This window comes from Alternaria ventricosa, assembly GCF_023758065.1.
Source record: "Alternaria ventricosa strain BMP 2768 chromosome Unknown scaffold_7, whole genome shotgun sequence".
Taxonomy (NCBI): domain Eukaryota; kingdom Fungi; phylum Ascomycota; class Dothideomycetes; order Pleosporales; family Pleosporaceae; genus Alternaria; species Alternaria ventricosa.
Window position 1 is genome coordinate 1316469 of NW_026055687.1, and position 13734 is coordinate 1330202.

Genomic DNA, 13734 nt, shown 5'->3' on the forward strand with positions numbered 1-13734 from the left:
CGCCATCACATTCAATCGCTCAACTTCTCCTTTCCAGATCTCATCACTGAAGACGTTACCTTCGGCATGATGTCGAAGGAAGCTCTTGCAGCGGAGATTAGCAAGCACCTGCCGTCAAGGACACGATACCCTCCGAGTCATCAGCTACCGAGCGGCTGATCGATGGACTTGCTTTCTTTGTCTTGGGCTCTCTGATCCGGCTGAAAGTCCATTAGAGAACCGTTTTGTTAGTTGCTCCATTTGGCATGCCTTGGTCGAGGCAGCACAACACAGCAAACATCTACCTAGAGGTTAGTTGAGTCGGCATTGTCGTCTCCCGCTTACTATCCCCAGGCGAGCGAGTACGCTCGGTTGGGCGGCGCATTTGTCAATTTTGAGTTCGGAAGAGTCTTTGGGTTTGCCGGAATAGATTGTCGATCGCAACAGCTGGGAGTGCTTTGTCGGTTGAGACAAACACCTGGGCGGTAGTAGTTAAGTAGTGACGTGGAATCCTCGAACACTCATGGGTAGGCTGTCTTTCCCGGTCCCGCAAGCAATCTCGCTTTCCTTGCTCTTTCACATCTCCATGAGGACTGTCTTTCAAACCCCATTCACCAAGTTCGTACCATTTGGAATGGTACGGCGGGAAGGATGCGGCAAGATGAGCCTAGAAAGAGATATATCCAGTCGACGATAAGAGTCTTGCCCTTACATTTCGGTATATAAGACGGCTTCGAGGGGCTCTGGCTTACTTATACTTGGTTTAGTTGAGTTTATATACTGGACTGGCAAGAAACAGCGCGATGCCTCGAAGGTTGATACATAGTATCGCTACTGATTTTGCCGCCTGCATGAACACTCCGGTCGCCCTCACGCTTCGGGCTTGGCTCTATAGTGAATATTTCTCGGATGGCCCCTCCCCCGCCTTGGAGCGACCACCGTGTGAACACGTGATTCACCCTCCGACCCACTCTATCCGAGTTGGGAGCCTTCTGCTCTCCGCAAACAAAATCCTAGCGCGTTGTACCTCCGTGGTAGTATTTCTGGGGTTTCATTTCGACCTCTCAAGGAAATATCACTCCCCTCCACCACTTCGATTCACAACCACAACTCGCAAGTTTCATTGCACACGACGACGACATCTTTACAATGAATTCCAACGACCCCTCCACTTACACGACCGACGTCTCAATCACCGAGGAAATCGACTACGATTATTTTACGAAGTTGTTGCAGGAGAACCCCATCTCATCGAGCACTTCTATCGCGCCGGTAGCTTCAACACATCCTGGCTCAATCGAACAGGACGGCTTCGGGCAGAACGACCCCAGCGAATTTGATTGCGGCGTCAACTGGCCAATCTTCCCTTCTGAGGGCTTGGTTGACAACAGCAACTGGTCCAACTTTCAAGACAACATGTACACTTCTAGCGAGAGCGTACCCGGACAGTCGGCCCCTGACTGGAACTTGCAAGAAGGTTACAGTCACCTAGAGACTGGCCACCCGTATCAGCCCGAGAACAACGCAGCCTCCGGTAAGTCAATATGATATGCACTCTGTGTCGCGCGCTCACACTGACTTCTTCAAGGCTCGCCCAGCAGCTTGGGAAATAACTTTATGTATCCCTCGACTGCGGCTAACCCAGTCCAAAACACTGGGCGTCCGGTCTTAGCACATGATCGTACACCATCGCCCGGCTGGATGAATGAGTCGGCGAACGCGCCAATCGTGAATCAGACCCCAACGCCGACCCCTGCGCCATCGAACGGCAGTCCGTTTTTCATACGTCGGGACTTAGCGCTGGGCCATACGCAAGTGCAAGACCTTGGAATCCCCCAATACTATCCATCAGCGCCTGTTCACACATCACATACAAGCCGCTCATCCAGGATGCAAGGACCGCCGCCAGGCTATGCGCAGCCTCTGAGCACTGCATCAACGCCCTCTGTCACGCCAGCACCTCATCGCGGACCAGACTCCCGTCACGCACCAGCAACTCCCCAAGGGTCAGTACCGGGTCATGCATTAGAGCCGGGTCATGCGCGGCTCATGCTCTACCCGCCGTCAGTGGGCCAACTGCCATCAACAGCTCGTAGTCCAGTACCTCGCCATCAAGCAGTCGTCGCCCCTACGCCAGGATTTCAACATGGATCATGGCCCCCACAAGCACCAGGACTGCGATATCCACCCGGCCCGCAACACGCACCAGGGCCTCAACATGCATCCCGACTGCGCGTTAGATCAGCGCCGCCACCTACGTCGGCCAACCCTGATATATCCATGATGCCCCGCCCGCCCATCACCAACCAGCAGGCACCCGTCACACACCACGCAATAGCGACCGACGATGCACCTGCACCGCAGCAGTCCGAGAACGGGCACGCTGGAACTGGTGAGCAAGCTGCTGACGGCGCTGACGGCGCGGGCGCTGCTAAACCTAGTACACCCAAGCATATCCTTGACAAAGAGAAGCAAGCCCGGGCCGCGATCAGGAAGTTGAAGGAAAAGTTCAGCATCGATGGGCAGATGGGCGAGTCTATCACCATGGTTCGTACCAACACTGGAGTTGAGTTCAGTGGTACGATGTGGAAGGCGCCTGCCAATGATGTGACCATTCCTACAACAGAAGAGGATATAAAGGCCTGCGTCAATGCTCTTGACCTGGCAATGCACAACGTCGAAAACATCCGGGAGAAGGCCGATGTCACGTCATCTAACAATCGGTGGAACTCTAAGTCCAAGTACTATTTCCCGGAAGAGTACAATGCAGCTGCTGGCCTGCTTGTGGTAAGTTGAAACCAAACTGTATGCCTCTGCCATCGCTAACGTAACATAGAAAGAGCTTATCAAAATCCACACCGACGGTTGGACCAAGCAGATCTTCGACCAGAACGAGCGTGAGCAATGTCAGCTTACCCAATTCTACACGTTTGAAGATCGATTCGAAGGTCTTCGGGAACTGCTTCACGTAGGTATTCTGTCTTGATCATTATACAGCTTGATGCTAACCGTACACAGTACTCCAAGACGTCTTGTCAAGACATCATGAAGGGTTCCCGCTTCTACACGATCATCGCCAACCCGCGCAACCTGATCCACCGCACGGCCACCAACAAGACTGCCAATGTCAATAAAGGCAATCAGATCAAGGCAGGTAAGAAGGTGATGAAGAAAGAAAGCAGCGCGAAAGCTTCTTCCAGCGCGGCAGCATCTTCAAGCGGCGAAGATAAGGGCCACGGTACAAAACAACAGGACAGCGAGGAGGGCTCCAACAGCGAAGAGTCCACAAAGGTCAAGAAGGCCTCAAGGGGCAAGAAGCGTGCTCGCGAAGAGACCTTCCTTGCAGAGGATCCAGCGGGCCAACCACCTCGCAAGAAAGCGCCTGCGAAGAAGCGTAGCGGCGCATGATGGTTTGCGCATGTGTTTTGCATATCATTGGCGCTCTATACCCAGGGTGACGGAGTTGTTTGGTTTCGGTTCTTCTTTTCAAAGCTCGGCACAGTGTCAGCGATGACGTTGCAGCCCTGCTTGCTTGTATTATATCCTCCGTTTCTTTCCTGGTGTCTTGTCGTTTCCTTCAAACCAAAAGCGCCTTGCTACACACAGCGCCTTTTCAAATTATGTAGTGGGCCTGTGCCGCAAGCAGTAGCCGTGTTACTGTCTTCAACTTCAATGCCAAAAGTCATACCCCTCTCCACCTACATCGCTGCTGATCTTTACAACTTTGAGAAAAACCCACCATGTTTCATCTGCCCAGGCATTACCTCCGATGATTGCCTACTAGATTAATGAGGTGCAAGTAGCCGACGATAGATTAATCAATCTTACAAAAGTTCCCCAGTAACGCCGAGACTGACCGATGAACCTCAACGACAGCGCCTTGCTGTGGCGCAGTAGATTTGCATGCCTCGCCCTGTGACTAGGCATAACAGCGATAAAGTGTGGAGTACTCGTCGCATCCTCGCTGTCGCCTTAGTATCACACCAACAAATTACAACGGACCCGAGGCAAGATTGGAATCACCATATCGAGAACAGAGATGTGCTGAAGCAAGTTGATTACATGCACTGCATGTGCGCAAAGGTTATATATACAAAGAATCCTCAAAAGTTCCAAAATCCACATCTATCACCCAGTCATCTGCGATGACCACAATACTCTCACCCGACTAAAGTGCCGAGCGAGTCGAAGACTCCTCTAGCAAGACTTGACGGCGGAAGCAGTGTACTTGCAGTTGCCGGAGGGGCCCTTGGAGACGGACTTGGGCTCAGAGCCGGGCTTGGTGCCCTGGAACTCCTCGCAGATGGTCTTGACGGAGGTAGCGCAGGTGCCGGAGATAGTAGCGGTACCGCCGAAGTTGGGGTTGATACCGGCGAGGACCTTTCCGTTGTAGGCCTTGACGTTCTTGATGACGACGGAGCGGGCGACGCTGTTCTTGCAGTTACCGCAGGCACGGTAGAGCTTGCCGAAGTTCATGACGGCTGGGGTATGTTAGTCAATATTCTAAGAGGGTGTGATTCGAGGGGAACTTACTGAAGCCGTCAATGGTGACCGTGCCCTTTCCGTTGTGCTGGATGACCTTGTCGTCAGCGGCCTGGGCACCTCCGCCCTTGATCATGGCGTTTCCGTCACCCTTGAGGGAAAGCGCATCCTCGCAAACGTCGACCCACCAGACGTTCTCGATGGTGCAGGATCCTGGTTCAGATTAGTATCTATGACTCGTTTTTTGTACGGGAGAATGCTGACCCTCGCAGTGGATGCCCTCGATCTGGTCCTTTCCGATAATAGCGTTCTTAAGAGTTCCGCCGTTCTTGATGAGGAAGACAGCGTCCTTGTCACCGCCCTCGACCTGGCCAGTGCAGCTAGCACCACGGCCGTAGGTCTTCATGCCACCATCAAAGGTTCCGCTGACTTGCTGGGGAGCCTTGTAGGTGACGGAGCCCTTGGAGGCGGGGATCGGGAGGGAGGCGCGCTTGGCGAAGGAGGAGAACTCGGAAGGAGTAACGGCGGCAGGGCCGGCGGCGGCGAAGCCAGTGATGGCAGCAACAATGGCGATGGAGAACTTCATGTTGACGGTTGAGTTGGTTGATCGAAACTGGAAGTCGAAGAGGATGCTTTGAACAAAGTATGTATAAAGAATGTAAGGCTCTGAAAGAGGTAGCGAAAGTGGATGCTTCAAGCAACGAAAGACTGAATGAATGTGATGGTGGTGGTGATTCCTTTTTGCCGGTGGTCGTTGTGATACTTATACTTCCCCTCAACTAGCCTTTTGGGTACCACACTGAGGCACTCCACATTCGTCCGAAGATGTGCCATGTGGAAGACAGGGTACTGTTCCCCTCCGGCGGTACTCATGAGCCCAGGCCCAGAGCGTCATGCGTATGTGAGTAGGATGGCCCAGAAGAAGACGCTCGCAGGGTTCCGAGGACGTCAGGGCCGTGCTCTGGTGGGGCTTGGAGGTCGGAAACACGCTCAGGGCGCGATATCTCGATAGCACCCATGCCAGGCTCATTTGTACTGTGGATTTGGTAGAAGCAATTATCCAGTAAGCACCGTCTTGTATTCCAGATTCAACTTCCATCATCACCAGCTCGATAAGATACCGGTTTGCATCTCAGAGAGACGAGTACTGGGAGACGAGTTGAGAGACATCGTATTGTCGAACGCCACACGAACGCACGCGACAATGGGTTACCATCCAAAAGCCAGGAAGTCGTTACATGTCCGATTGACTAGTGCTGGATCCAGCCTGTCACACCGACGCCAACGCTCGCCAAAATGCCAAGCTTTGACATGAAACCGCTCAAATATCCACATCGTAACCACCTATCTGGAACGCCAAGGAGAACTGAAATTTCCGCTCGTTGTTCGAAAACGTCTGGCCAGTCAAGCATTTCTCCGGGAACATCATTGGGGTCCTGCCAAGACACATTTGCGATTCGTGTCACGGGGCGAGCCTTGCGCTAGAATCTGGCTAGAGTGTGAGATAGTTTCAATGACTTTCTTTTCGATATCTCCGCCAATCGCAACGCTTTCTGGCGGGCTTAAAACACCAGCTCAAGGCGCCTTGGCACGTCATGTCGCGCAAACAGGTGTCGTGCATGACGCCCAGGTGCCATTCCTAGGTGTACCTCTGTTCACCACGCTGATTTGAATCCCGAGTGTTCAAGAGTCGCTGACAGGACTTGCTTGCCAGGTTGATGCAGCCGGCTGACGCCAACCGCCCTGGAGGTTAGCTGCGTCGCGACTCGAGACGACGTCCAAGGCTGGTCGTCAAACGATCGCTCAGCCCATCCACGGAATACACATGTTGTTGTAGTTAGTAGTACTGTGTCATGGCACGTCGATTACTGATCGACGTAGAGTCGTGGAGTCGTGGGTACTGCGCGTGTCGTGCCGTGTCTCGCAGGTCGCGGTCGCGGTCGCGATCGGGTAGTCGTCTTCCGATTGCACGACTGCCATTGTGCATCCGGCGTCGACACGACCCTTGTTCGGTCCTTCGTGATCTCTAGATCTGTGTAGCCATGCTTGGGAGATGCGAATGTGTGTTGTCCAAGACGGAGTAATATCGAAAGTGAGAATGTACTGCCCAGGTTTCAGAAAGGGCCGCAGCAGCGGACCGCAGAAGTGTGGCGCAAAGATGTGGCTCAGGGATGTGGCGCGGGGTTTTGCAGGAGGTGGCCTGCGCGTCTCCGCTTCCTACTTCCAACCCGATTACGAAAGTCTCCGACACGGCACAAGCAACGACAACAGCCCGGTCCAGAACCATCCCCTTTCGATTCCTCACCGTACCGCAACAACATGCATCTACCCAGATAGCTACGATTGACGATTGTACACGTCGTCAGCTGGCGGAAGCAATGCACAACTCGTCCTGACCGCTACGATGATGCCCAAGCGCAGATTGGACACGAAAATTTTGCGAGACTGAAACAGTGTGACGAAAGATCTTCAATCACTTTTAGGAACACCAAAGTCATTTTACGCCCCTAAGATCGGACTTTGTTGGTGCCGCAGCAGCCAATCGCATGGTGGCGTATCTTCCGAAATGGATCGTTCATCTAGGCTGCTGGTATCCGTCCGCGTAAGAACGTGTCCAGCCCACCGCGTGGATGTGCGGATTGTTCTAGATCAATTGGAAGCTAGCGGTGAGCTTGTCACTTCCGGGCCATACCCCTCTTCCGATGCAATCTTCAGAGAGTTGGTCACTATTTTCGTAGATCAGGAGAAGTTACGATCAGGAGCTGTGTGCCAAAGGAACACCATCTCGGTCTTGTTCCATTGCGCAGCCTGTGCTTGAGATGAGGAATTATCTCGTTGATAGAATGACCCCCACGGGTCGAATGGTTGTCTCCTATCGCATATCCCCAACATCGTACCTCCCGAACTTATCGCACTTCGCTGTCCTAACCTTCCACCCCTTCTCCGTAAGCCCCTTTACAAACTTCTCCTGCTTCTCATCCGCCGTGATCAAATCTCCTATCGCCGTCTTCACCCCACTCAGCCTGACCAACTCCACTTTCAACCCTTCCTCAACAACTTCCCTTAACAGCTCAATCCGTCCAACAAAATCCTTCATCACCCCCTGATCAACAATCTCCATATCACACCACCTCGGCAGCACAAGCCTCAGCATCTCCAAATTCATACACTTTCCCAACGCGACACAAACATCCTTAACACTACTCTCATAATCCCATTCCTCAGGAACGTTGAAGGGAATCTGCTTCGCAAGTCTGACTCTCGCGCGCTTACTCACCGCCGGCCTAATCATCCCCCATCGCTGTTGCGCCCGCCCTTGCGCCGTGTGTCGAACCGGTAACGGCAGTGTGATACACTTGATGTACTGCCACGCATACTTTTCTCTTGAATTGAACATGAACGCACTTGTGAACATCCACGCACTCGCCACCATCCACCCATTCATACCACTGAAGCGCCACTCGTTCTCTCTGTAGAAGTAAAACGTAGCTTCATGTCTTACCTGCCTACTTACTCTCGGCAAATTCAGATTTACGCCGTGTTGCCGCATCTTGACTTTAAGGTACTGCATGTTGCGGTTCGCGGTCGTGATTTGGCGCGAGGCGATGGGGCTGTCGTTTTCGGGCCAGAGTTCTATGGGGAAGGGGAGGGTGAGTGCGGCGGCGTAGATCATGCAACGTAGTTCGACGGGAAGCTTCATGAGCCGGAATGGCTGGATGGGTTGGTTGGAGGAATGGGAGGGGGCTGGGTATCTTCGCTCGGCGTAGAGTTTGGGGTAGCGGGTGTAACGGCGGAGTTGGCGAGTCGTGTAAGGAGGTGGTAGCGTGTTAGTCGCAGACATCGTCTCGGTCGGAATCATGGTATGAGGGTGAGGGGCTCGCGAACGTTGGCGTAGTATAAGGCGGAGGACGTAGGGAGAGGATAGAAAACTTCAATAGGTATACGCGCTGGATCACAATGACGCTTTGCTGTTTTACATGGCGCATGAGACGTTCAGATGATCATTTGAGATTGTTTGACCGCTACCACATACATCAAACTATCTAACCTGGATGCCTAATCTTGTGTCTTCCACCACAGTGACATTAGTCCCAATACTCACCAGTTGTATCAGCTCCCTGTAGGAAGCACGCGAGCTTTGTAATTACTCCGCGCAAAGAAGGGTGGTAGGGAGCGCTCAAGTCGTACCAGAACATCTCATGGGTGCCGAAATCGTCTTCATCTTGGTAGGTGATAGTGGGTACGTAAGCCGCTATGTCCACCTCTTCCTGTTCGGTGAAATGGCTGATCCAGTCTTCGATGTCCTCTTCCATCTCTTCAAGGTCCTCGTCCGCCCTCTCGTACTTGATTGTAAACTTACTACCGTCATCCCGCTCATACTCGATGTCTTTGATAATACACTTGCCGTCCATGATAACGTCGGGACATGCTTCGTTACCGCGATCTGGATGTGAGTGAAGTACGTCGGCGAGAAAGACAAACATCTGTCGTTGAAGTCTGTACAGCATTCCCGTCTTGTATTGAAGGGGCAGGCCGCCATTGAACTGCTCAATCCACAGCTGCGAGTTCATAGGGAGTTCGAGTGTTGCCATGATAATGTTGGTGATCGAGATCCGGAGACATGAAAAGTCCTCTCGCTCCGGTAGCTCAAAGCGCATCTTCAGAGTAGGTGGAATATCAGGGCGCTCACAGAACTTATCAGGGAAGAATAGTCCACTAGCCGCACACCAAGCCTGCATCGATGCGAAATCATCAAACGAAGCCTGCGCGCTGCGTGACGTCATCTTTCCAACGACGTGTATGTGCTGCCACTGTTTGAGGGCAAGTCTTCGGAAGTGGCGATTGATCGAGAATAGCTCGGGTAGGCGGCGTGAGATTGTTCGGCTTTCAATGTCGTATGTAAGACAATGATGGTCGTTTGACTCCATAAGCATACCAAGGAGCTTCTGCTTGATCGAGGTCGAGTCAAGGGAGTTCTCAATACCGCGTACCCAGCCAGGGATGCGTTGCTTCCTCTTAAGTTGGTCGTTGCTGTCCACGTCGTATAGAAAGAATGGACGGATTTCATCATCGGGGCGTTGATGGCTAGACTTATTCAGGATGAACATGGCTTGTAGACCGTCGACCGTGACCTGAATGCTGTGAAGCGACCGGGGTGCTCGTAGATAGGGGCTCATTTCCGGACTACGCTGAGGCGTCAACAGTGTAATCATCGCATTGAGATTGGACTCGTTGATGGGGTATGGTCTTGCAAAGCATACGTGGCCATGTGAACGAAGCTGTCGTCCCGAGAACGCGTACGACACCTCGATCTTCGCGCGCTGTCGGCTGCCTTGGCTTGTGGGTATATCCTGATATCGCCAGATCATCATCATAATAGATTTCAGGTCGATCTTATTCCAGGTAGACTGACATAGTCCCGGGCAAAGAGGCTCGAGATCGATAACGACTTTGCGCACGTAATCGAGGTTGGAACCAAGACCCGCCATCCATCTGCTCAGGAGTCCTAGGGTCGAAGCGTCGAGCAAAGCGTCCATTTGCGTAGAGATCATGAAGGTGTTGTTCGAGAAAAGTATACTTCTGGCTTCATTGTAAAACTGGCGGCAGGTACTAAGCAACTCGATGTCTGGAATCGCGCAAACCATGACCGGCGCCGGTCCGACGTATGATGGTACCAGTAAGATGTGGCCCTCCTGCTTGAAGACGTTCCGATGAATCTTGTTGCGGAGCTCTCCGGGAAGTTGAAGCAGAGGCGAACCCGGCTGCGGAAGGAAGGGAGTAGCCATGGTTGATAGAGATGCTCGTGAACAAAGGCAAGTGTGACGGAACGACTGGGAAAGTTGTGCAGTCTGGTCGATCAAGATATCTTGGGGCTCATATAAATGAGGGGTATAAATGCATCGTGTGGCGGCGAAACATTCGTCCACAGTGGGCGGTACTGTACGCACGAGCGCGTTTGGGAAGTATTCATTGTCCCGCTGATACTTGTAGCGTAAACGAGGCCGTAGCTCCGACCGGGGAAAGCCGATATGTACGCCGGAGGACCACTATGCCTGTTCGCCGCATTGTACAGGCTGTTTGCGATGCTCCTCGAGCCTTCGCTGATACTCGGTAGTACTGCAGACCTCGTGGAGTTGATCACATCTTGTTGCTACACCGGGTCGTCGCTAACAGCGTCCACAGACTTACCGTACCGAAGACTCGAGAACCGACCTCGTCTGACCCACATCCCGATCGTCAACGAACGACTTCTACGGCGACTCATCCGTCTCCTCAACAACCTTGCTGTATAAATGCTGATGCGAAACATACGCTTCTGTCCCATCGGGCGGCAGGTACTCCGGACAGATACCAAACGCAATAGCGCCTTTCTGGTCGAGGTACCGCTTAAGGCGCAGGGCCTGGCCCAAAACGCGGGCTTGCTTGATGCCGAACTCGTGCTCGATGCGCGACATGTATTTTTGGACAAAGTCTTGGCTTTCAGGTGAGGCCATAGGCATGGCGGCGGCCTAGAACGGTGATTGTTAGTAGCAAGAACATACCGCTGACGATGAGATGACGTACCACGTAAAGCGCCCATACAGTACTGTATCCTCCCGCGACGCGTACGATAGGAAGCCGGTCCTTTACAGATCCGTTCCCCAGAAGAGCTTTGACGAGCCCGTATGTGTTGCCTCGGAAGTTGCCATCGAGAGATTTGAGGGCTATACGGTATGGGCTTGTTGGGGCAGCGGATGCCGTCCATGGTGCGCCTCGTCCCGACGTGCGCGGTTCGTCGTAATCGTCATCGGGTGGGGTCGTCGCCCTGCTCGGCGCAGAATCGGGAACATCGTGCATGAATTGGGGCATGCTTGCTATGATATCAGACTGCAACTGATACAACATGCGAGCGCTTTTCGCTAGCTGCTCGTGGTATCTGTTGCCAGCAAGCGTCGGTGGACTAGTTGCGAACCCTGCCAGGATGCAGTTCCGGATAATGTCGTGGAAGTAGATTCTGTTGTAGCGCACCCAGTTCCAGGTCTGGGCTGCTGTCGCAGTCGGGTAGACGTGGTAGAAGTTCTCAAAGATACGTTCACTCTTCCCGCAATGCACCACGTCGTACTCCCAGTCCGCTCCTTGATCCTTGAAAATGTTGACAGCGATGTCTTCGAGTTCAAGTGCCGATTCTATAATGTCCGGCAACGAGAACGCTGACTGGTTCAGGATCCGCGCTCTCAGGTCGATGGTCTTGATGTGAAGGAAGAAGAACCGGTTTCGTGGGTCGTGTGTATCCAAATGCTGGATGACTTCGCTGTTCAGATCGTGGACATATTGAGGAAGGGGAATGCCCTTTCCCATGCAGTTCATGGTGAGTAGACCAATAGTGTGGAGGTACATGCGTTGTCCCGCGGGAGTGGAGAATTGGTCCATGCCTCTTAGTCTGATGAGAGATGCAGCACCATCGACGTGGTTACTCCATCCAGCCAGAGAGGTGTCGTTGAACGTTGCTTCGAACATACTGAGCAGATTGACAGCGGTGAGAGTGCTATCGGCCTTGACATGTTCAGGCGAAGAGATCGCCTTGTTGGCCATCTTAATAGCCTCAAGGTACCAGCGTGTCGCTTCGGCTTTCAGACGAGGGTCCATGTAGAGGTTGGCTACACCAGCGATGCCCAGCGCTGTCATGGTCGTAGAGACAAGCGGATGGAAACCATGCGTAGAAAGATGCTGCTGGTACTCGACTGACTGTATGGATGGCTGGTCCACTCCTGTGCAATAGTACGACATGAAGAAACTGATGCCTTGATCGATGAGCGACGCTGTTATGGCCGTCCCCGGACATTGTTTCGCCATGATCTGGAGATAGGCCTCGCGTACATCTCTGATATCTCGAGCATCACGTGCGGCGATGGCTTTTGCGTTCGATATCTTTGCTTTTGTCTGCACATGTTTGGTCTCGTCGTGGAAGAAGGCGCCGACGGTTCGATCGTATCCCGGGCATTTGAAGTTGCGTTCGGCACACTTGATACAGCCCTCTGGCCGTTCATCGCACTACATCTAGTCAGCGGCTCGAGTCAGGAAGTCGGACTGAATGCCCGGTGCGAATGGTGCTGTATCTGCGGATAGCCTCTCGCACAGCATACCGCGTTGGGAAGAAGCTAGTCGCGGGTTGCGGCGCCCAACGCGAACACCACGCACTGCATGCCCTTGTCGGAAAAACGTGCCAGGTTACATGATTACATATAAGAGAGCTGGACGTACCTTGATCTTTCTCTCGCGACACTTCTTGCACCCTGTTGACGGTCTCCCGCGATACACCATGCTGGACTAGTGTTATCGCATCAAGGGTACGGTAGACGGCGGTAGACGAGGGTTTCAGGCGATTAGCAGCCACCGCTGATGTAAAGATTAGGTAGAAGTATTAGAAGTTAGAAGTGATTTTCCCTGCGATGTACTGATGACGAAAGGATAGACGGCGACTTTTGCTCAGGTGAAATTGCGCTTGGCTGGTCACGATAGACGTCGACGCGTGTTTCTGACTGCAAACCAAGACGACCATTCCGACCGTACTGACGCATGTCGTGTTGTAACGGCCGAGCTTATGGCGGGACGTTGGCGTTCCGACGGACTCAATGACCAAGGCAACGGGTTTCTCAGCATGCAGAAGGGCGGTGATGAGACGGAACGCCTAGCGCTAGCGCGCACGTTTCCTGTCGCGCGTTACCTTGTCGAGGAAGCTGGACGATTGGCTCGTCGTTCTTTCTGCATCTGACTTGATGCCACGCCGGGTGGCCGGCCATGAACTTCAACTCGAAATTTGTGACGTTGTGTCGTTGAATTGCTGAAGACGTGAGATGAACTGGTGTTCTCAGGTGTACAGGTGTGACGTCCGTGCAGAATTTGATTGCAGGGCAAACTCAACGAACACGAGTTCCTCGTGCGGCTAGTCTGGCGAGATCCGATCGGCGAGTGATGACACTTGATAATCGATGTGAGCAGTTCGTGAACAGATCGTGAACGACGTGATCTAGAACGTCCAAAGCAGATTGCACGTATTTTGAGTTTGCTGGCTCAGATGGAACGGGAAGTTTGAAAACGTCCAAACTTTGTTTGGGCCAGGCTATACAGGTTTCGCCGTGCCATGGAACCTTCCAAGGGATGAACTAGGATCCGGCAGTACTCGGCTGGGGAGGGTTGAGCTAGAGGCGCTCAGTCCCAGGTGCATAAACTAGCCACCTCGCCCGTACACGGCCGCCTTCTTGATTATCACTCTGGCTACCTGGTATATATACC

General features: G+C 53.0%; 4 protein-coding genes across 4 annotated transcripts; 1 reads left to right on the top strand and 3 right to left on the bottom strand.

Annotated features, from left to right (window-relative positions):
- Positions 1 to 2646: 2646 nt before the first annotated feature.
- On the top strand, positions 2647 to 3387 carry J4E93_005209 (uncharacterized protein; the record flags this gene model as incomplete). Its single annotated transcript, XM_049343132.1, has 2 exons — positions 2647 to 2655; positions 2998 to 3387. The coding sequence occupies 2 exons, from the start codon at positions 2647 to 2649 to the stop codon at positions 3385 to 3387; spliced, it is 399 nt and encodes a 132-aa protein (XP_049200132.1).
- Positions 3388 to 4176: 789 nt separating this feature from the next.
- On the bottom strand, positions 4177 to 5047 carry J4E93_005210 (uncharacterized protein; the record flags this gene model as incomplete). Its single annotated transcript, XM_049343133.1, has 3 exons — positions 4177 to 4460; positions 4513 to 4674; positions 4726 to 5047. 3 exons carry the CDS (start codon positions 5045 to 5047, stop codon positions 4177 to 4179), a joined length of 768 nt encoding a protein of 255 aa, XP_049200133.1.
- Positions 5048 to 8546: 3499 nt separating this feature from the next.
- J4E93_005211 (uncharacterized protein) lies at positions 8547 to 9730 on the bottom strand (the record flags this gene model as incomplete). Its single annotated transcript, XM_049343134.1, is given in 2 exon segments — positions 8547 to 9708; positions 9723 to 9730. 2 exon segments carry the CDS (start codon positions 9728 to 9730, stop codon positions 8547 to 8549), a joined length of 1170 nt encoding a protein of 389 aa, XP_049200134.1.
- Positions 9731 to 10712: 982 nt separating this feature from the next.
- On the bottom strand, positions 10713 to 12762 carry J4E93_005212 (uncharacterized protein; the record flags this gene model as incomplete). The annotated part of the gene is made up of 3 exons (XM_049343135.1): positions 10713 to 10970; positions 11026 to 12492; positions 12703 to 12762. 3 exons carry the CDS (start codon positions 12760 to 12762, stop codon positions 10713 to 10715), a joined length of 1785 nt encoding a protein of 594 aa, XP_049200135.1.
- Positions 12763 to 13734: the final 972 nt, after the last annotated feature.